The sequence below is a fragment of the Photinus pyralis genome, unplaced genomic scaffold, assembly GCF_008802855.1.
Source record: "Photinus pyralis isolate 1611_PpyrPB1 unplaced genomic scaffold, Ppyr1.3 Ppyr1.4_LG9, whole genome shotgun sequence".
Lineage (NCBI taxonomy): Eukaryota > Metazoa > Arthropoda > Insecta > Coleoptera > Lampyridae > Photinus > Photinus pyralis.
The window spans coordinates 18,653,786-18,676,298 of record NW_022170878.1 but is presented as its reverse complement, the minus strand read 5'-3'; the positions used below and the strand labels follow the sequence as shown (position 1 = coordinate 18,676,298).

General features: G+C 42.1%; 2 protein-coding genes across 2 annotated transcripts in view; one reads left to right on the top strand and one right to left on the bottom strand.

Annotated features, from left to right (window-relative positions):
* Nucleotides 1-19,409, top strand: part of LOC116180049 (cubilin homolog) — a 31,597-nt gene extending 12,188 nt beyond the window's left edge. Inside the window, exons 24-65 of the mRNA XM_031499876.1 lie at nt 16-200; nt 250-412; nt 459-640; nt 689-857; nt 905-1,083; nt 1,723-1,878; nt 1,924-2,038; nt 2,091-2,315; nt 2,364-2,459; nt 4,519-4,627; nt 5,705-5,958; nt 6,008-6,195; nt 8,705-8,903; nt 8,953-9,321; nt 9,372-9,445; nt 9,493-9,600; nt 9,943-10,071; nt 10,115-10,323; nt 10,371-10,546; nt 10,596-10,823; nt 10,989-11,132; nt 11,175-11,516; nt 11,564-11,755; nt 11,803-11,891; nt 11,945-12,344; nt 12,394-12,578; nt 14,968-15,108; nt 15,155-15,323; nt 15,370-15,540; nt 15,596-15,731; nt 15,785-16,011; nt 16,099-16,307; nt 16,354-16,513; nt 16,567-16,784; nt 16,834-16,908; nt 16,964-17,117; nt 17,164-17,327; nt 18,351-18,507; nt 18,562-18,702; nt 18,753-18,838; nt 18,976-19,087; nt 19,319-19,409. Of these exons, the coding sequence (XP_031355736.1) occupies nt 16-200; nt 250-412; nt 459-640; nt 689-857; nt 905-1,083; nt 1,723-1,878; nt 1,924-2,038; nt 2,091-2,315; nt 2,364-2,459; nt 4,519-4,627; nt 5,705-5,958; nt 6,008-6,195; nt 8,705-8,903; nt 8,953-9,321; nt 9,372-9,445; nt 9,493-9,600; nt 9,943-10,071; nt 10,115-10,323; nt 10,371-10,546; nt 10,596-10,823; nt 10,989-11,132; nt 11,175-11,516; nt 11,564-11,755; nt 11,803-11,891; nt 11,945-12,344; nt 12,394-12,578; nt 14,968-15,108; nt 15,155-15,323; nt 15,370-15,540; nt 15,596-15,731; nt 15,785-16,011; nt 16,099-16,307; nt 16,354-16,513; nt 16,567-16,784; nt 16,834-16,908; nt 16,964-17,117; nt 17,164-17,327; nt 18,351-18,507; nt 18,562-18,702; nt 18,753-18,838; nt 18,976-19,087; nt 19,319-19,344 (7,211 nt within the window). The 3' untranslated portion in view covers nt 19,345-19,409. The remainder of the gene's footprint in view (nt 1-15; nt 201-249; nt 413-458; nt 641-688; nt 858-904; nt 1,084-1,722; nt 1,879-1,923; nt 2,039-2,090; nt 2,316-2,363; nt 2,460-4,518; nt 4,628-5,704; nt 5,959-6,007; nt 6,196-8,704; nt 8,904-8,952; nt 9,322-9,371; nt 9,446-9,492; nt 9,601-9,942; nt 10,072-10,114; nt 10,324-10,370; nt 10,547-10,595; nt 10,824-10,988; nt 11,133-11,174; nt 11,517-11,563; nt 11,756-11,802; nt 11,892-11,944; nt 12,345-12,393; nt 12,579-14,967; nt 15,109-15,154; nt 15,324-15,369; nt 15,541-15,595; nt 15,732-15,784; nt 16,012-16,098; nt 16,308-16,353; nt 16,514-16,566; nt 16,785-16,833; nt 16,909-16,963; nt 17,118-17,163; nt 17,328-18,350; nt 18,508-18,561; nt 18,703-18,752; nt 18,839-18,975; nt 19,088-19,318) is intronic.
* Nucleotides 19,410-20,890: 1,481 nt separating this feature from the next.
* Nucleotides 20,891-21,983, bottom strand: LOC116180665 (snRNA-activating protein complex subunit 1-like). The gene is made up of 4 exons (XM_031500770.1): nt 21,727-21,983; nt 21,534-21,680; nt 21,148-21,485; nt 20,891-21,098 (listed from the first exon to the last, which is right to left on the bottom strand). The coding sequence occupies exons 1-4, from the start codon at nt 21,915-21,917 to the stop codon at nt 20,929-20,931; spliced, it is 846 nt and encodes a 281-aa protein (XP_031356630.1). The 5' UTR covers nt 21,918-21,983; the 3' UTR covers nt 20,891-20,928.
* Nucleotides 21,984-22,513: the final 530 nt, after the last annotated feature.

Below are 22,513 nucleotides of genomic sequence, written 5' to 3'. Positions count from 1 at the left end.
GAGAGTTAATTTCAGTATGCCACAATGTGCTAAAAGGATTTCGGGGTACGATAGAAAGCCCGAACTTCCCGCACCCTTCCCCATACGCCGTTGATTGTACTTGGAAAATTGAAGTTGCAATGGGGAACAGAATCAACATCTCTTTTTCGCACCTTAACCTAGACTCCGCCTCACCAGGGTGCACTACTGACTTTGTAAAAGTAAAGGAAGCGAAACGGGAAGTGCGTACGCTCACTGGTTTGGTTTCAGATCAAATACGCCGCCGAAAGTTCCGACATGATCGATTACGGTACGTTCTGCGGAAATGAAGACCCCGGATTGATCCATTTAAACTCGCACATTGCGGAGATCAATTACGTTACCAATTCTACGACGGCCGGTTCCGGTTTCCGACTGGAATGGCAACTTTCAGGTAAGTCCAATTGGGAGTTGATCCAAGTGAAACGCTCGCCTCTCAGGTTGCGGAGGAATTCTGACCAAGCCACAAGGAACGATCTCCACGCCCAACTATCCCAAAGCCTATCCCGGCGGTACGCAATGCGACTGGTCAATCCAGGTGGAGTACGGTTTTAGCGTCGAAATCACCTTTGAGGTCGTAGATTTTGAGGCGTCTTCCGACTGCACCTTCGATTACATCTTGGTATGCTTAATTGCGAATTGGGAGCTCTTCCACACGCTCAGTTTGTAGGTTACAAACGGTCCAGACGACACCTATCCAGCGCTGACGAAATTTTGCGCAAAAGGTACTAAGCCCGTTACAGTCACCGGTTCGGGAAACTCGATGTTCGTGAGGTTTTTGAGCGATTACTCCTACCACGGTACAGGATTCTTCGCAAATTACACGGCGATCAAGTCAAGTACGCCCTTCGCTCTTAATTCGCAAATCGGTTAATGTTGTTTTCAGAATGCGGAGGAAAAATGACGACTCCAATTGGCTCCTTTCACTCTCCGAATTATCCCCAAAATTACGACACTGCGTTATTGTGCGACTGGACCATTGAAATCGAACAGAATCATCTGATCGAATTGATATTCTCTGATCTGGATATCGTGGGCGATAATTGTACAAGTGATTATATTAAGGTAACGATATCATATAATTAAATTCGAGAAGACACGAACTATAAGAAGGAAGGAAGATCGAGAACGGGAGGAAGTAGTAGAAAGATAATGGGAGGGATTAAGAAAGAAAGAAACACCAATACATTTAAAAAAGTGCCACAGGCCACAAGCTCTCAAAGTATAAGGGCACATACTATTCACGAATAGCTGTTTAAGTAGCGTTTCGTCGCGGTGTCTTCGTGCTCGTGATGAAGTCTCTCCTAGTCCAAGACGGAATCTAATCTCGAAACTCTCTCCGGATTAATCCCTACCTATTTCACTGAGTACTTAACGCATCTCTCAAAATGGGGACTAGTAATTAGTAATCCACTTTTTTCAAAAACCAATTGGATTCGCCCCCCCTCCCCCCCTTTATATTAATAATAATAATAATTTTAATTAATTTACTTCTTGTTATTTCCTACAAGCTGAAGCCCGCGATTTCCTAAAGTCATGAAAAGGTCAACGCGCTATAAAACTCAATTACGCAGAACAAAAATATCCACTCTTTCTTCTAGCCCTAGCAAAATTTAACCTTCAACTCGATAAAAAGATCGAAAAAAAAAGGACTTGGGAACTAGGGCAAGCTCCTCATTAAAAAAAAATGGTAAACTTTTTCAGGTGTATGATGGTCCATCGGTGGAGTCCCCACTATTGAAGATGATCTGCGGCACCACCAAACCCGAACTGATCCGATCCACTAACAACTACATGACCGTTGAATTTCGAAGTGGCCAACAATTTACGGCGAAGGGTTTTCTGGCGACCTACACCATGGTTTGTAGTAAATAATGAAATCCGATATGGACCTGTAACTTTTAGGGCTGCGGAGCGAATATTGTCACGTCGGAAAGCGGCGTCATAAGTACGCGGGATTCTGTGCTAACATCAGTTTCCCTGAATAATTGCTCATGGACCATAACGAACTCTGATCTGTGTAAGTATTTAGCTCCTTTTTGAGGTTTGTGCGTTACAAGCGTGTTAACTAGCTCAGCATGTTACCTTGATCATCACGCACGTGCATTTGTCCGACTGTAGCGACAACGAGCTCGCCCTGAGGATATACAACGGCCCGAGTAACGAATCGGCCCTTTTCGGGGAGTACTGCGAGTATCAGACTCCTCTACCTTTAGTGAGCGAGGGGAACTCGATTCATATCGAGGCAAGGGATGTCGACATGAGTTTTTCGGCGAGTTACCACATGCTCGATACAGGTTCGTCGTAGGTGATTACGCCACCTTGTATATTTAGATTGATTGCAGCATGCGGAGGCACCTTAAATTCGGCGTCGGGCTTCTTCGCCACCCCTAGGTACCCGAACAACTATCTTTGCTGGACCGTTCAAAAGCTACATCACAGTTTTTATCCCAATTAAAATCGACATCTTTTTTACATAATTCATAAAGACATTTTAACACTGTGGACAACATAGGGCAAAATTTACCATAATAATTGATCAAACCTAAATATGCCTTAAGTTGTGTAACATTTTGAGGTACTGGACACTCCTTTATACATTTTACTTTATCCGGTAAAGGATGTATTCCAACTTCATCAATACGATGACCTAAAAAATCGACTTGCTTTTTAAATAACTGGCATTTTTTTTCATTTGCTTTTACATTATATTCTTGTAAACGACTTAAAACTTTTATAACATTTTCATAACAAGACTGTAAAGAATCACCAAACACAAGAATATCATCTAGGTAGTTTCTGCATGGCAAACCTGACAAAATAGTAGGCATGGCAGCAGAAAATATAGCCGGAGCAGAACTAATACCATATGTTAACCGTTTAAACCTAAAGAGTCCTTTATGCGTATTAATGGTAAGTAATGGACTCGACTGTGGATCTACTTCTAACTGTTGATAAGCTCCCTTTAGATCAATGATACTAAAATAACGGCTACCCCCTAACGAGGCAAAAATATCTTCAGGGGTTGGTAACCTACAATGATCACAATTTATTACACGATTTACAGTTTTCTTAAAGTCCACGCAAATTCTTATTTCCCCTTTTTCCTTTTTAGGGACAATAACAATGGGACTGGCCCACTGACTATACTTAACTTCTTCAAGTACACCGGATTCGACCATTTTTGATAACTCTTTTTCAACTTTTTTTTCTAACAAAATTGGTACATCATACGCACGATGAAAAACTGGAATACTTCCTTCTTTAAGTTGAAAACTCGCTTGAAAACCTTTTATAATTGATCCTGGAGAATCATTAAAAACTACATTAAACTTGTTTTTAACCGCAGCTATACACCGACCAACATCAATTGACTCTTACTTTTCATCACTGTTCAAGCAAAATAAATGATTAATTTTTGACTTAATACCCAAGAAATGATTTCTCCAATCAGGTAACAGTACATTCAGCCAATTTCTGCCTAATAAAGGAGTAAAATAAGATTCTGACTCTACAATTACGAGTGCTAATAAATCTTGACCATTATTTGACTTAACAAGTACATCGACTTCACCTACTATATTAACTTTTTGACCAGTAACTACTTTCAAACTAAAATTAACACTAAATAACTTTTTATGTGCTAACAATTGTTTAAAAAATGATATATGTGCTACTGACCTAGACGCTCCAGTGTCAATCTCAAAATTGACTATATTTCCCTCAACATTTATAGGTATCTTAAAAGCTTTTTGGTTATCACTCACCACACCAATATAACTTAGTTCAAATTCATCTTCTTCTACCTCCGATGCTGTGTCTTCTACCACGTTGATTTTTGACTTCTTGCATACCCTGCTAGTATGTCCTTTAGTTCTGCATGTAAAACAATCCCAATTCCGGGCTGGACATGTGTCAGGATTGTGCCAACGAGCACAACGGTAACAACTTTTACTTGACTGCTGACTGAACTGACTACGACTATTCGACAGACTGCTTTGATTCGACTGACTTAACTTTCCTCCTTGCGACTGACTATTTTGACTTCTTGACTTGTTTGACATATACGGACCCTGTTTCTGAGACTGGCTTTTACTTAATTTGTTGACTGACTCATTTGATTGCTGATCACTCATCGTCTTCGCCTGCTGATCTGCTAATTCACACCCTATAGCTATCTTACAGGCATCTGTGAAACTTAAATCCTGCTTAGACAAAAGCCTTTTCTGGATATTATCATTAGAAAGACCACAAACCAAACGATCCCTTAATGCACTTTCTAAAAATGCTCCAAAATTGCATGTTGATGCAAGCTTCTTAATTTCCACGATGTAGTCAGAAACAAATTTACCTGCTTTCTGTACACACTTGTGGAAAATGAATCTTTCGCCAATCTCTGAAACTGCCGGATTGTAGTAGCCTTCGATAGACGTTTTTAATTCTTCAAATGATAATTGACTAGGAGTCCTCGGTGAAACTAGGTTTCTCAATACGTTGTAGATTTCAGGACCTGCAAGGGTTATAAAAAGCGAAACTTTCATCTTGTCTTCGTTAACAACATTGACGGTAAACAAGTGTTCCATTCTATCCATGTACCCTTTAAACTCCTGTGCGTTTCCACCTTTAAATTGTTCTATGGATCCAATTAACGCCATGATTTAAATGATCTGTAATACTACTCTGGACGTAAAGTACTAATACTAACTTTGACAAGCACGTTTCCTGTAGACTGTAGACTGACGAAAATATCAATGCTTTGACATCACATCAATAGTTCTTGACCCGACTCGTCGCCAAATTGTTATGTATTCGCTGGACAAAAGGTTGTAGACTTGCTAATAACTTTTATTCTAACGATTGACAAACTTTGACCAATTTACAAAATTACAGAATACAGAATCAACAACTTATCTCTATGACAACATCAGCGCACCCTTATACAATTATTATAAATAACTTGAATACATATCAATTGTCAAGGATGGCATGAAACCGAGAGATCGAAGCTGAGTTTCTTCTCTTTATGGTATATTACATCGCTACAGAGTACAGAGCGATGATGATTTACTGGTGATAACAACATATCTATGATCAGAAAACATAAAAGGCAAATCATCACAAGAGACATCTAAACTACTAAAAACATTGTCCAAAATGGCGTTTTCTCGTGTAGGCTTTTGTACAACGGCAGTCATGTTATAAGAACCCATAAGACTATTTATTAGTTGTCTAACATTACTACTATTTAATTCGAAGTGCACGTTAAAATCTCCAACAAGGATATATCTATATTTACATTTATATATCATCTGAAATAATTCGGTTAGTTTTTCCATAAATACATTAAAATCACCGGACAGGGGACGGTAACAGACAATAATAAGGGTTTTGTGATCACAATGCCAAACTAGTCCACATAATTCAATGTGCATTTCAACGCAAAAATTGGTGATATCGAAGTCAAGTGGCGTTACATTCAATCCATTTCGGCAATATATAGCTGTACCACCTCTTATATGATTACTTCTACAAAAGTACGATATTAGACAGGATTTGCTTACATTGAATGTCTTAACAGAGTCTATAGTACACCAAGTTTCGGTAAGGCACAGAAAATCAAATTTTTTGTTACAAAAGTCTACCTCAATTTAGCGACAGACATTCCCTGAATGTTCAATAAAATTAGATCTACTGCGGTTGTATTCACAGGCAACAAACTCTCGCTGATCATAAAATCGCTCGACTTGGTGCCATCGGACAACTGCTATGAAGACTATTTGGAAATACGCGCCGAGAACAATCGCGGAAAACTGTACGGAACCTACTGTAAGGAGAGTGATATTAGTATCCAAAACATTGGAAGCCTGTGGATCTTCTTTAAAAGCGGACATAACGTTGACGGCGCGACAGGCAAAGGGTTCGTGGCTGAATACACTCTTGGTAGCACTCCCCTCATCGTGTTTCCTCTAACCAGAAAGTATGCTTGCAGATCACGGGGTCACCTTATCCGGTGCCACGGGACAAATTGCTTCTCCATTGTATCCGTATTACTACAAGAAAAGCGAGGAAATGTCCTGGACGGTGACCGTCACGTTTGGAAAGGCCATTTTAATTTCGTTTGCCGATTTCTATTTAGAGACGTACTCCAATGAGGACTGCTTCTTGACTTTAATGGAGGCAAGTATTTAAATCTTGATTTCATGATAAGAATCAGAAGTCCTACAGTTACTCCCCAAAATGCGGTAATGAATTAACCAATAAGACCTATCGATTTGAGTTATCCTTTTAGCAGAATATGCCAAAGATAATAACTAACCGGATATTTTCACTTTCTGCTATTATGCAACCCCCAATCAGCAAAAGCAGTGGCGAATTAAAAAAAATAATTTTCTTTGTCTTCCTCATCAACTGTAGGGGACAAAATGATATTTCCATAAGCAGATCGCGTTTTCTTAAACGTTTTTTTACTAGCGAACGACCTGTACGCTATGGCGACTGACTCGCGTCTTTCTTCTTGCCAATATTGCCGAGTGAGCTTGCAAACGGAACCACCGCAATATTCACGACACGCGTCAATTTTTTACCAACGGAAAGTCCACGATTCCCCGTTACTGTGCCCCCGAAGGTCCACACACGACAACAAAAATTCACAGATGTCGCAATCCACGCAACTATCGGAGACATTGGAAATGAGCTGATGTAAGACCAGATCCGGCCGATCGGGATGGTAGATTCGCGGCTCAACCATAGATCCCTTGCGACGCGCGCTCGTGGTGGGTCATATGGCATCCCTGTAAAACGTGTGACAAAAACTCCACCCGTCATTGTGAGGGAGACCTTTGGTGAGGAGGTTCGATGTTCTTAACTGGACGCCACGTACGAAGTCTCCCCCACTTTACCCCCTCGGGGAAAATACGCGTGCGCCACATCCTCTAACCCTGCACTAGGGTCGCGTCGACAGGTCTTCCCGCCAAAAAGCGTCTGGCGCACCCTTGGCCAGTTAGTCGACGTTGACGCGTGCAGCACCCCCTACCGTGGGCGTGAATCGGCATTGAACAAGAGTTGTAGGTGTTGGGCCGAACATCTCCGAATCTGGACGATGGTAATCCCATCGGAACCGGGGTTGAGTAGGGCCAGCCCGTGTTTGCTGCTTCGGGCGTGATGGCACCGCGTCCAAGGTGTCGAGCCTCTCGAAGATGAACTGATTTCCTCCATCTACGGGAAGACCTCAGGTTCAAGGAGAGGTTTTTCGGGGAGAACGATTTTTCCTATACATTTCCTGCGCCTTCGCGTAGGGGGCAATGCGTCGTTCTTTGGTGCTGGCTGGAGGCAGTGGTGGTGGCCTTTGTGCAGTATTCGGGAATTTTCTCTCCTTGACTGGGAAGTGGACCCGCAGCCGTTCTCTTGAAGCTCAGACAAGGCAACGTGGAGGCGCCTCTTGGTGTAGACTTCCTGAGCGTGCTCACAAAAAGAAATTAGACGCGCCAGGAAAGAGGAATCCTCTTCCAACCGCTCAGTCTGAAGTGGACGGCGAGTTGGGGTCGGGACTTCAAGTCAGAGCTGGGTACTTTTCGGAGCGACCGCTTGGTGCTCGATACTCGAGCGTTTACTTAAAGTGCTCGGCGCTCGAGCGTTTTTCCCTGCCCACGAGCGGTTTTTCCGCTCATGAGTGTTTTTTCCCGCTCGCAGTCTTTTCGCTCGCGAGCGGTTTTTTCCGCTCCTGAGCATTTTTTTTTTGCTCGTGAGCGCGTTTAACCGCCCTCAAGCACTGAAGGATAAAGAGCCGCTCGCGAGCGTTTTTTCCGCTCACGAGCACTTTTCCCGGGCGCTCGTGATAAACCGCTCTCGTACTTTTAGGAGTGTTCGAAACTCGCAAGCGGTTTCGCTTTGGAAAACAACTCGATGCTCGCGAGCATTTTTGAGAAAATAAGAGTGCTCGTCCCTCGAGCGGTTTTTGAGAACGCTCGACCTAGCTCTGGCTTCAACGTTGAATAGCTGATCTGCCGGGAGGAATAGTGTGGGAGGCGGTCGAGCCGCGCTCGGAGTGCTTCCCCCCTAAGTGGTGTGTGTGTGGGGGGTCGAATCGGAGCGTTTACGCTTTGCGCTAGACTGCTCCCTGGCCTTGAGTGGTTTCGTCCAAGCGGCGGTGCGTAGTGGCTGGTTTGTGCAGCGAAGAGATAGACGCGCGCCGATTCTTCTAAGCGACGTTGGGCGTCGACCAATGGACCGAGGTCCGAAGATCTCGGAGTGCCCGGACTTCCGACGGACCACCGCCTATATTGGCCAAAGACCGCGAGACACACTCGATTTCATGTGCAAGTGACATTTTTTAGTAAAACGCTAGCAGGAAAAACCCGCCTGCTCGCTACGACGGTTCGAGACAGCGTATACTGCAATCCTAATGGCGTTCAATCTCAAAATACTGATTGAGTACAGATTGATTCAATTCTTGAAAATGAAAATCGATACAAATTCCTAGGTCTCGTATAATGAATGGCACCTTTGATTGCCAGTTCAAATGACGGTCACTCAAAAGTAGGTAAGCCGACGACAATAATGTAGATGCGTTAAAACTATTATTTACGCACAATCGACCGCTCTCGAACTAAAACATTTTGGGGAGTAATGCACTCTTCTGTCATGAAAACGATGAATTTTTTTTTTCAAAAACTAAACGCATCTTCAGGTATATGACGGATATAATGATGAAGCGCGCTCACTCAAAACCCTGTGCGGGATAAGCCTTCCCGAGTCGATTCAGTCAACCTCGAACGTCGTGTTTATTAAAATGAGGTTCGAATCGCTTCGGCACGGATCGAGATTCCTGCTCGACTGGTTGGAGGTTGACCTACCGATCAAGGAGCCTGCAAGTACAAAGGAGATCGGTGAGTTTCGGCAATTTGCGCGTGCTCTCGAGCTAAACGATTTTTTTAGTTGAAGGTTGCGGCTACGATGGGGTTATAGATATGACGTCGAGAAGACTTTACCACCTCAAATCGCCGGGCTATCCGAACGGATACAATGTCGATTTGAACTGCGAGTGGATATTTTCATCGTCTCCAGGATACCATATAGCTGTTAACTTTGTAAGGATAGACCTGGAGGTTACTCAAGACAGCTGCTATGCCGATCATATAAATATATATAACAAAGCCATGGACAGTGACGAATGGGACTTGGTGGGAACTGTTTGTAACCTCAACGATAGTGCCAAGGCTATTCATGGAGGTGGCCTGGTAAAAGTGCAGTTCGTATCCGATAGCTCGGTCAATGGGACGGGTTTTGATGCTCGTATTCGAAACTGTAAGTTACGCATGCGCACTAAGAGTAAAATAATCACTAACATCACACAGTGTGCGGTTCATCACTGAGTGGGCCTAACGGAGTTATATCAATTAACACGACAGAGTTCACCTATTTTGTCACAGTAAGTGCGCACGATACCAACAAAATTTACTACAAGTGTCATTTTAGTGCGAGTGGAACGTTTCCGTACAACCTGGTAAGACGATCCATGTACAGTTTCTGGAACTCAATCTACAAGGGGCGTCCACTCATGAGCCTTGCGGAGGCTACCTCCTGGTAATCAATCATATAACATCCCTTATAGCACCTTAAGAAAATGGGGGTTCCCTGTGCAAATTAACGAGACTGCACACTTAGAGATCAAAATGGCTGTACGCCTATCCTCTGTTTCTCTTTTTCTATTTCAAAATTGCTCTCTGTCCGGATCATTATTTAAGTACTTTTGATACAGTCATATTTTCTTCAAATCAGGTGTGATGAGGAAAACGAGCAAAAGTTACAAAATGTTGAGGTTTTTCTATTATTATGAGGTGCACCGTGGGCCATCAAGACCAAAAATCAGAACTACCCCATTTTCGGCAGATCAAAATGAGCGTTTGATGACTGCTTTGTTTTAAGCTCAAGAACGGGCATTACCCCGAGTCACCAAACTTGGGCATTGGGAAATACTGCGATGACACCAACCCAGGAATACTCAACACGACCGGAAACCAGCTATATGTGAAATACCTGGGATATCCCGGACAGGTAAGCGTTCCTCATGTCTACCACTACTTCACCTTCTCTTTAGGGCTTTAAACTATTATACAAGGAAGCGTCGAATAACTGCGGCGGAACAATAGCTCTCTCCAAATATTACAACACCACCACGATCTCGTCCCCCAACTACCCCAACATTCCGCCATCATTCTCCGAGTGCTTCTGGATCATTATAGCGCCGCAAGGGGAGTCGCTTAGAGTGGATTTCGTCGAGAGGTTCGATCTCACCCTCAGCCAGGAGTAAGTAGCGTAATCTATCCGCGGGATCCTAACCTCTCGAACTCTAGCTGTACGAAGGCGGCGGTCGAAGTTAGGGACGGAGGTTCCAAATTTTCACCGTTAGTGGCTCAATTCTGCGGCAACATTCCCAATTCGACGTTCTCCAGCGACGACATGATCCACGTGCGATTCTTCACGGCGATGAAGGATCCGCGCAACGGTTTCAAAGCGGAAGTTTCAATCGGTGAGTGCGTTCTGTAATGTTTCAAATCTAATTAACGGTTGCTCTGCAGCCAGTTGCGGCGGAATAGTTAGATCGGCGGCGGGGGAGATTCGTTCGCCACATTTCGACGTCAAGTCCATGTACCCGATCAATGCAAATTGCATTTGGCACTTAATCGCACCGCTAGATCATAGTGTAATTGTTCACTTCAAAGTGCTAGATGTACCAGGAGGTGAAGAGGGCTGTTTGTCGGGCGATCACGTATCTCTGGAGGAAAATTTTAAGTTCAATAATACCAGTTAGTATCCAAATCTGCTCGAGGTTAGAACCAATCTAATTTACTGTACTGCACGCGCCCATCCTGAATCTTTCTCTAAAATTCAACTTATGCCCATAAGGTTTTAATAGTTTTTTCATTCCTCTTGGTCCATTTCTTTCTGATGGTATCTAATGTCATTTATAGTTACAACAATTGGGGTCGTCTGTGGGAATTCGAGCCCGAATGAAATACGTTCTTCCAGTAACGAGGTCATAGTCCACTTCGTCACGGGCAGTGTAGAAAGGGCCGCGCGCGGTTTTTATTTAGAATTCAACTCAAGCCAGGAAGGTAAGTCTCCCAGCGTAGGTGGAGCTGCTAACGATATCTTAGTTTGTGGCGGAAAACTCAATACGGAGATGGGAGTCATCACGACGCTCGGCTACCCCAAGTCGACTTTAAATTCGATCGAATGCGAGTGGACAATAACCGTCCCGGAAGATAGAAGGGTTCTATTTGAGTTTGACGATTTGGACTTTGATGGTGGTGGGATGTTTGGTCAAGGGGTTTCTTTCTACAACGACGAGGAGTATACTTCGTTTATCAGGTTGATCAAAAATAATACCGTGGTCCCCATTCGATCTAGTGGAAATATCTTGCACGTATTGTATTGGACCAGTAGGGCATCGACCAGCCGAGGTTTCACAGCTCATTACTCCTCATATGAGCCCACACGTGAGTAGACGCGCAGCTTAGGTAAATTTACTCTAACTTTCTTGCAGTCTGTATCGGCAATTTTAAAGCCAGCCAAGGTGTTTTGAAAACCGTAAATGCGTCAACGTATTACTGCAAATGGAAGCATGTTTCTACGAGTTCCTGGCAAACTTTCGCGGTATCTCTAAGTGTAATGATAAGTGAACAATCGGAATCGCAAAGTTGCAAATATCCGGCGGCTGCAGTTATAATTACATCAGGTCTGTCAGCCAAGTTTGTAAGTGCCAGCTAATTGCAAAGTTTTCAGATAACGAGGAGAATGAGCTGGCGAAAGTGTGTAGATCGACCCAGCAACCCCTAGTGGTGAGATCCCCGCATGGTATTACAAAGCTAATCGTAAGTACAACACTTGCGCCCTGCTCCGATAACATCCAATGGTTCCATCGCAGGCTTACCAAACCAAAAGCAAAAGCGTGTTGCAATACACTGTAAGCTACAAGACGCACGCCTGTGGCGGAGTATTGAACAACCAGGAGGGAGTGATAACCAGTCCCGGTTACCCAGGAAAACCACGCGCATCCGTCGAATGCGCGTGGCTTTTAAAACTGCCGGTCAATCAACAGATCAACATTCAGTTTGAAAATGTCGATTTCGATGCAAACTGCGACTACAATTACCTCCTCTTGTACAACGGAGAATCCTCTACCAGCCCAAAAATTGGCCACTTTTGTAAAAACAACAAACCTACAACCTTTTCCACGCAGGGCAACACGTTGCTCGTGGAATACCACTGGGACGACAGAAGCGCGGGCACTGGCTTCAAGATGCGCTACCAGCCAAGTATCGGAGGTAAAACCACCAGCACGCTGCAGTTCAACGGAGATGATAACATTTTTAGGGTGCGGAGGCGTCTTTCATGATCATACCCGAATAATCGAATCGCTCGCCTATCCGAAAGACTATCCGAACAACGCCGAATGTGAATGGGAGGTCATAGCCGATCCGGGATATTCCATCACCTTGGATTTCATTGATAGGTTCTACATTGAGGAGAGTAACGGGTGCAGTAATGATTTTGTCGAGGTACGTCCCCTTTTAGGAGTCACACAGTTACCCGTTAACAAACTGTGCAAATATCCGTTTGGGCACCCAGAATGTCATGTGGGAAAGCTTCCACAATTCCACACTATCACACATTTTCAGGTTACCCGTTAACATAGAGTAAATAATATAAAGAGGTGTCATGGGATAGGATATTGTTGCAGTAGAAAATCTTGTAAGGAAGTGTTGCTATCTTGTGCTGTTGTTTCGCCGAGCAGCATGTAACCTGTATTTTACCTATTTAAATACACTGACAACAAAGTTGAGATTTGAATTACGTCATTACTTTGCACCAGACACGGACCATGATACTGTCAGCATTATATTTAATCACCCGAATGTGATATTATGCTTCCTATGCAAGGAGTCTTTTAATTCTTTCAGGCCATAGAACTATTTATTTTATTATTTTAACGCCTTACCTCTACCCAATTACAAACTTTATTTGAATTTAGCTAGCAATGAAAATTAAATAGGTACAGTGAGAAAATATAACTGATTATGCGTATAATTTCTAACGTTTTTTGTTGGATTAGCGGTACACGTAGACCGTTTTAACACTGCTTTAGCAATTTTGTGTGGAATTTACGCAAACAAGGTCCTTTTGCGCAATTCACTAATGTGGTAGTGCTGTAAGTATAGTTTATTTGTGAGAGAAAAGATCAATTCCATCCATACTACCATTGTATATAAAGATATGTATATTATATACAATATTTCTTTTCGGGGCAAAAAAAGGCAGTGTATAACCTTTTTTTGCCAAAAATCGACTGCACCAAAATTTCTCGGGAAAAGACTTTTTCTTATTAATTTTGGGGCGTAGAATCCAAAACAATTCGTGCTTTTTCGATCAGACTTCTCAATCAAAAGTTATAGACTAGAAACGCATTCAAAAAATACTACATCGGAACTGATTCGGCACTGGGCAGTTACGCACAGAAAAATCAGGAAAATTCTCTCTTCGCTGACCTACTTCTTACTTTACGAAGATTGAATTACTTTTATGACTTGAAGATAAAGCAAAAATCTACGTAGGCGTAGATGACGATCACATTACAAGGCCATTTTCACTTTTATCTTAATAGAATTTGAAGTCGGACGTTTATGATTATGTAGATTACACACCATTCTCCACTTATTAACGCACAGCGAGCTGAGATAACAACATTAACAAGCAGTGTTAGTAATAATTTAGTACACTATTCTTGAATTCAGAGGGAGCGTCGGCATTTGCTTTTCGCCATCTATGTTCAGGGATAGTCTCTCACTGCCACAAATTTATACAGCATGGAACCTCTTTATATTATTTACTCTATGCCGTTAACAAACTGTGCAAATATCCGTTTGGGCACCCACAATGTCATGTGGGAAAGCTTCCACAATTCCACACTATCACACATTTTCAGGTTACCCGTTAACAAACTGTGCAAATATCGGTTTGGGCACCCACAATATCATGTGGGAAAATAATGGATACTGTCCGTCAAATATATTATTATTATTATGGTCGGTGTTTCTTGTGAGAACTCAGGTCTAGCCTGGTTAACTAATCGCACGGATTAAAATCAAGTAACGATCAGTGTCTGTGTCTGTGTCTGGTGAAGTTATGTAGGGTCCTTCACACATGGGCACAATAAGCCAACGCTATCAGGAAAGAGGAAAACAAAACAAAACAAAAATCATTATAATAATTCCTGTAATTTTATTAAATGGAGTTTATTGTGTAAGTGTTTCTTTGGCTTTGCGTTTGGGTTGAATACAAGTGGGTTGTGATAACGTGGTGTTCTTCGGTGAGGATGGAGTTTTGTGTTTTTTAACTGTGCTAGGACGTGTAACTTTATTGGGTGGACCTGTCTTTGTGTTTGTGTGTTATTATTATTATTATTATTAAAGCCTCCACAATTCCACACTCTCACACATTTTCAGATTACCCGTTAACAAACTGTACAAATATCCGTTTTGGCACCCACAATATCATGGGAAAGCTTCCACACTATCACACATTTTTAGGTTACCCGTTAACAAACTGTGCAAATATCCGTTTGGGCACCCACAAATTAATTTTACTATGCAGTAGTGTAACGTAATAAGTTACGAGCTCGTTGGGGCATGACATTTCTGCGGAAAATCTCCTGCTGCAATCGGAAGCTAAGAACGTCTTTCCAATTAGCTTAAAACTTGTGTGTACCGTCGTCACGGCCCAATTTAGAATAGAGCCTTTCCGCAACATCTAATACTAAATTCTCCAAATGTCCCTTTGATAATCCACAACCGCATGTAGGCCTAAATGGCGCATACTGTCATAAATGATTCTGTGGCTACATTTCTGTGGAGCGGCGGGCAAAGTGGTTGCATAAATGTATCGTTGTAGGTTTTCAACTATAACCATGGCGTATGGGAATCGCTAGGCAAAAAGTGTGGAAGGGTTGCCCCCGAAAGTTACAATTCAACTTCTAACAAGTTAAAGATTCTATTTAGAAGCAACGATAAACTGACCGCTACTGGTTTCAAGGTAATTCGCGTGTTGTCTCGACACATTAGTGCATAGGTGCTTCTAGGCTCGATGGACAATGCACTGTGGCGGAACTTTCGAAGCGGATAGCAAAGAAAGGTACATAGTGAGCCCTGGCTATCCCAACGATTACAACGACAGTCTATTGTGCGTCTATAACATCACCGCGCCGGATTCGTACGTGATTATTAATTTCCAAGATTTCGCCTTGGAAGGTGAGCTGTGCTTCGAGGCAGGAGAGATAATAATTTTTAATTGTAGGGTATTATTGTAAATCGGATAACGTTACTATTGCCGCCGCTTACGAGGAGACAGTACATTGTGGTACAAAAAAGCCGGATCCAGTGCGTGCCAGTGAAAAAGTTGTGATCACGTTTAGGACAGACGAATGGGTCACCAGGCGCGGCTTCAAATTTGTATACAAAAGAGACGGTACGTGCACTTGCACTTTGGTCGTGGAACTCGAGGTCTTTACCCAATTTTCCAGATTGTGGTGGAATCATCAGAGAACCCACGATTATATCGTCACACACAACATTTAGCAACGATGAGGATCCCTACAGTATATCAATGGACTGCTACTGGAATATTAGTGCACCTGAAGACAAGCATGTGGTATTAAGGTGAAAACCTTTGATAATAGCATGCTGAATGTGTAATAAGGTTACCGTTACAGATTTCTGAAGTTTGACCTAGAACACAATCAGGAATGCAGCTTCGATTTCCTGGAGGTGTTTGATGGTAGCGCTGCAAACGAATCTTCGAGATTAGCGTTACTCTGTGGCAATCTTACCGCACAACTGCCGGTGATTAAATCGGTCGGAAGTAAGGTGGTGGTGCATTTTAAGACGGACTTTTCAAACAATTACGGTGGATTTAAGGCGGTTGTGTATTTTAACTATGGTAATTATTTAAACAATGAATCGTATCCAATAGTGTAGATAGTCGCGGGTCCATTAGGTTGTTGGAAAACTGACCAAACCTTTTTAGGTCCCCGTTCAGGTTGCGGCGGTCAAATAAAGGTCGCCGACAGTTCAGTTATAAAAGCTCCACACGGACTGGGCAACCTAGACTGCCATTGGGAAATAATGGCCGAGAGAGACCACATCCTCAAGCTCGCGTTTACCGAACTGAACCTCGAGCCGTGCTCGACGAATCAAACCATCGGTTTCAATAATTGCAGCTGCAATATCGTCGAGGTGAGCGTTTAAGTGTGCTGCACGTTGATAAACTCCGCATTCGTAGGTAAGGGATGGTGGGCCAATCTCGGAGGTGATCGAGAAAATTTGCGACAATACAAATAAACCGGAAGTGGTAACGAGCGGCCATATCGCATGGTTAAGGTTGTACACTTTGGGAGATACCAAAAGTCGCGCGTTTGAAGTCACTGTCACGAGCCAGCTTTGTAAGCGCTTTTTTGTACCCACCTTTCATTTTCTCACGGCAGTTTGTCACTAGCGCTCTGTGGACCTTCTCTATTAAACGTAACGGACCAAAAGCAAGTGCTGACCTCTCCAGGTTATCCAAGTCCCTACCCCAACAACTTGCTATGCAGATGGCGTTTGCAAAGTGACAACGTTTGGGACAGATTCGATCTACACTTCGTTGACTTCGATTTGGAGGATGCAAGCGGGAGCGGAGGTTGCACGAAGGATAAGGTTCAAATCGCAGATAAGGTACTAGATGTAGGTACTCTAAGCGAGATCTAATTTTGTTGTTTGCTAGAGTTACAGCGTTATCACAGAGGGTTTGGGAACGTCTGCAATATTTACAGGACAAACCAGCACGCCCAATGACGGTGTAAGTTAACGAAATGCATTATCCTCCTACGGAAGGTATAAAACATTTTTCGCAGCCTTTGCCTCTACCGGTCGGAGTTCACGAGTACTGTGGAAAAACGACTCACGCATTCGACTACTACTCTGGAGAAAATGAGGTTGTGCTATCTTTCCTCAGCGGGTTTAATAATCCACATGGCAGGGGATTCAGGATGGAATATCGTCTGACAGGTTTCCGACCCGGGGCGCAAAAGCGGTTACTGATTTTTTATTTCAGGTTGCAACAGAAACTTTACCTCAATTCAAGGACGGTTAAAGGTTGAAAACGTAATGGCGAACTGTCTGATTACAATCACCGTGCCTGAAAATAACACGATATCATTGTTCTTTTTGGAATTCTTTTTGGAAGAAACCGTAGGGTGCGAACATACCTTTTTGGACGTAAGTGACGTGTTCGGATCTAATAACAACTCTACTCGTTGCGGAATACTCCTCTTTTATGTACTCTTGAAATTCTGCTCCGAGGAAAAAGTAAAAAAAAGTCTCATTGCGTTCTCCTACTGCCACACTAGCACACATTTTTAGGTTACCCGTTAACAAATTGTGCAAATATCCGTTTGGGCACCCACAATGTCATGTGGGAAAACTTCCACAATTCCACACTATCACACATTTTCAGGTTACCCGTTAACAAATTGTGCAAATATCCGTTTGGGCACCCACAATGTCATGTGGGAAAGCTTCCACAATTCCACACTATCGCACATTTTTAGGTTACCCGTTAACAAATTGTGCAAATATCCGTTTGGGCACCCACAATGTCATGTGGGAAAGCTTCCACAATTCCACACTATCACACATTTTTAGGTTACCCGTTAACAAATTGTGCAAATATCCGTTTGGGCACTCACAATGTCATGTGGGAAAGTTTCCACAATTCCACACTATCACGCATTTTCAGGTTACCCGTTAATAAACTGTGCAAATATCCGTTTGGGCACCCACAATATCATGTGGGAAAGCTTCCACAATTCCACACTATTTTAATTTCAGGTTGCAACAGAAACTATACCTCAATTCAAGGACGGTTAAAGGTTGAAAACGTAATGGCGAACTGTCTCAGTGCCTGAAAATAACACGATATCATTGTTCTTTTTGGAAGAAACCGTAGGGTGCGAACATACCTTTTTGGACGTAAGTGACGTGTTCGGATCTAATAACAACTCTACTCGTTGCGGAATACTCCTCTTTTATGTACTCTTGAAATTCTGCTCCGAGGAAAAAAAGTAAAAAAAAAGTCTCATTGCGTTCTCCTACTGCCAATCCTTCGAAAATTGTAACAATTTTTTCAATCGACTGGGTATCACCTTGCGTGCATACAGTCTTCGCGCAGTCTCCATGCTGCAAGCAGTCCAATAAGCTGCTGTCTTGTGTGGTTCTTGCTAATAACCGTAACCTCAACAGGTAACTGACGGCGATTCCGCATCGTCCCCGAAATTGGCAAGGCTGTGCGGCTACGTAACGCCAGATCCAATATTTTCCACCGGGAACAAGCTGTGGATAAACGTCTCGCTGGCCGATCCTTACAAGTTTGATGCGGTTTACACCTCGTCGCCGAACGGTGAGCGATACCAACGCGTGCAAATGTTGAACTGAACCGATATCAAAATTGCAGGTAGGGGATGCGGTGGTACATTCTACAACTATGCCGGTACGTTCACAAGCCCAATGTACCCGCATGAATATAGGGAGAGAAAAACGTGCGTTTGGGAGATAAGGGTGCCGCAAGCCAGGCGGGCTGCCCTTAGATTTTCCAGTAAGTGTAATCCAAAGGAGGAGCCCTAACAAGATTTTGTCCTTTTCTAGCGTTTGATATTAACGGGGCCAGTTTACAAGTGATAACATATAACAAGGACGGGTCGGAAAGTACAGTCTTCAACTATGCAGATAAGGTAACAGTTCATTTTCATAGTAAAAGCAGTAACCGGGCGAGGGCGAATGACAGATGGCGCTAGTGTACACTACTCGATCTCGTTTACTGCTTTTCAATATAAATTCGAGAGTTCTTTTACGACCTTTTGATACTTAGGACGAACCAGCTGTCATTGTTTCGGAGAACAATCGACTGGCCGTGAAATATACAACAACGGTAAATAGCGGTGGTGCCGGATTTATCGCCCTATTCAGAGCAGTTACCACAGGTATGTTGATAGTATAGTAATACTAAGATACGAACTATTATACGTCCGTATCGCTAATTACGGAAGCTAATCACTTCTAGTTAATTGTCAGAAATATAATAGCGCGTAATAATAGGACATTATTGGCATCTCTCTCAGTTCACTCTATTTTTCTAACGATTTAGGCTTAACACTAAGCATTAAGCATACTTGCATTGAGATTCCCTCATTTAATTTTACAATTATTTACAGATGGTGTCGTTAATTGGTTATACTGATCTACATATTACGTAGGTATTAACACAGTTGTAATTTGCAGCAAATAAAAAGGCTGGTTTGGAAATTTGTCTTTTATTATAATCACACCTTGTGTCCCTATCAATCTGTCTGTCCGGAACGACAATTAAGAAAACAAAACCTGCTTTCAACAATTGACAGCTTATATATATGCTTTTAATTTGTACAGTCCGTAAGTACAATACCTAATATGAAAAACCACATCTTGTCATTAATAGTGTAACCAGCTAGTGGCATTTACAAGGGTTAGAAACCCCTCATAGAAAATGAATTTTATTCTCTACGGCACTGGTACAAATTTTACTATAAAAAAAGGACTTGCTTTTATCGATGGGTTAACATTTTCTCCAATCTTCAGTTGGCTTTCTCCTTTGGAAGGCAGCAGCAATTTGGAAAATTTGATAGTGGAACGCCATAGGACCTCTTGGTTTTACGAGTTGACCTATTGGAAATTAGTTTCAAAAGATGGTTGACACAATTTGATTCAGAAGCAAACCGTGCTTCAGGCTTAGCTTTAATTAGATTTTCACAGTAATAAATTACGGATGTTCCACAGTATCGTGTAAATATTAAAAATGTACCTTTGTAACAGTTTAACTTAACGTAACGAGTATTAACATCAAACAAAAAGCTTGAATTAATTGTCTTTAACTATTTACCAGTAGCCGTTTTGTTCATAATTTTGTTCGCACTTCACATTTTGGGTTACTGGCTACTACAAATCTGGCGCAACGGGATGTTTTGCACCTTGGACCCCAACGCTTTCGTAGTAACAATTTATTTAATCGCGAAACCGTAATCCAATAAAGCACCGAAAGGAAAAAAATAGTAATGCTTCGCAATATTCACGGTTGAAAATTAAATCAGCCGTCCTACCATCTGTTTCACGCAATGAAGTTGCACCACTTTGTTTTTAGCATGTACCGCGAGATGTGCCGTTAACTATTTTTACCTTTGCAGTAACATTCCACGTACCTAGAATACCGCGGTTAATAATTCTTTCGTATCTTTTTATGACATGAACTCGTTTCACTTCCACTTTAATATAAACATTCCACGATCTAAAATTGCCGCAGCTCGCACGTAACAATTGTAACGTTTGGCTTTCAAGGCTCAACCGCGAATTAATGTTACGCCCACATGCCATTTTTGAGACTTGAAAATATAACCCATCCTACCTGAAAGGCTCGAGGTAGTCTTGAATTAGGTAGCTTAAACACGCAATTAACTTAATTTTCTAAATACAAATAAAGATCAAAGATAAAGCGCACTCGTACAACTCGCCGACATTCCCTTACGTCGATTATGCTTTTCTTATACTTTACATTTACTTTTACAGCAGTAAACACTACACAATTGTAAATAAAGAAACGCTATCAAAATGGCGGTCTTCGCCCAACTGTAGTTATGTTCTGCCACCAGAGGTCACACTGATATTTGGAACATAGACATATGAGTATTAGCATAATATGTCTATGATTTGGAATCGGGTATACGGGACGGTTTTACAAAATTTCTGATGACAACTTGGTGCTATGAAACATTTATTTTCTAAGAAATTTAGATTAACTTTTAAAACAAGACACTTTAGAGGTGAAAGCCTTTCCTTTCAATTGCTTAGCCTTGCTTTCCGTTACATTCGATTCGCTTCCCTCCACACAGCTCTCCATTTGATTAAGTATAGCTTCAAGTTCTCCAGGTAAATTGGTGACCGCCTCGCATACTTTCTCTGAAACTAACGCGAACAATTTCTCTAGAGACAATACACCGCATCCTATACATACTCCCGTACTTCCTCAACCCCTCGACGTAATCACTGGCCACGGTGCAAATGTTATTTAAACCGTAAAATTCCTGGGAATGTAAGACCGTTTCGGTCTGAAGTAGCGGATCGCCCCGTTTGATTTCTTTAAATATGTCGTTCTGCAACTCCTTCTCTTGCCACATGAACCTTCCCTCGAGAGCGTAAACGTTGGGAAAAATTACCAATTTGAAGGCGTCGTTGAATTTGAGCTGCTGGAAGAGGTACGGTACGTCGTAGGCGCCCTCCTCCTGCATTCGATCCACGAGGTTCGAAATATGCCTAAACACTTCGGCAGTACATCGGATCCTAATCTTATTCCTGAAACAGACGACTTAACAAACACACTTCGTAACCGTTTCACATTACTTCGACGGCTGCCTCCAGTACAAACAGTACAGCATGTAAAACGCGCCAACTTTCACGCCGATCCTCTCGCAAAAGACCAGATACTTTTGGATTGTGGTGAAGCACGATTCGATAAAGAATCTTAGTTCCTCCACCAATTCTATGTCGCTGCAATGAATTGGCTTGAAATTGTTTACGGAAACTTACGGCCTACTTGAAGATGGACGAGAAATGCATTTCTCTCCACACCGAGGCAAACATCTTGAAGGAAAGATCAACTTCCGATTCGAAAGTAACAAGTAACCGCTCGCAATCTGTTTGAAAGGCTGATGCAATTTGTATGTGATAACTAACGTATTGTTGTTTATTGACACTATATGATTCTTTTACTAGATTTGATGCCATTCTTGGACACAAACTCAGAAACTTTCTTCTTTTAAGTTTTAAGGTTATGTAAACAATAACAAAAAACCACAGACTAAATGGTGCAACTTCAGACAGGTATATACAGGGTCCCGCAAACAAGCCTTGGGCCTTCCAAAGTCGGACTTTCGATGAGAATTTGATTCGTCTGAAAAGAATAAAAAAATGAAATTTAATACGGACGAGGGAGAGAAGATCCACACTGAAAAACCAGGAAAAAACAAATCTAGCATAATACACAAGATGACAACAAAATATAAAAAGAAATATCTCAAATCACAATGAAAATCTGGAAATCGAGTCAAATGCCCTTAAACAAATTAATAAAACTAGATGTAAATGATACAAATGACATAATAAATAGATGTAAAACAAAATAAATCAATTTAGTATAAAAACACATCTACCTACCTAAAGAACATCAAAATGGACAAGCAGTATTCAGGTAAAAGTCACAAACAGACCCACATACTGAAACAGAAGAAAAGTTAGAGAGAATACTTCGCAAAATATTTGGAAACTTCGTAAAGTATTCGAATACTTCGCATAGTATTTCCTTTTACCAAAAATCGACTGCA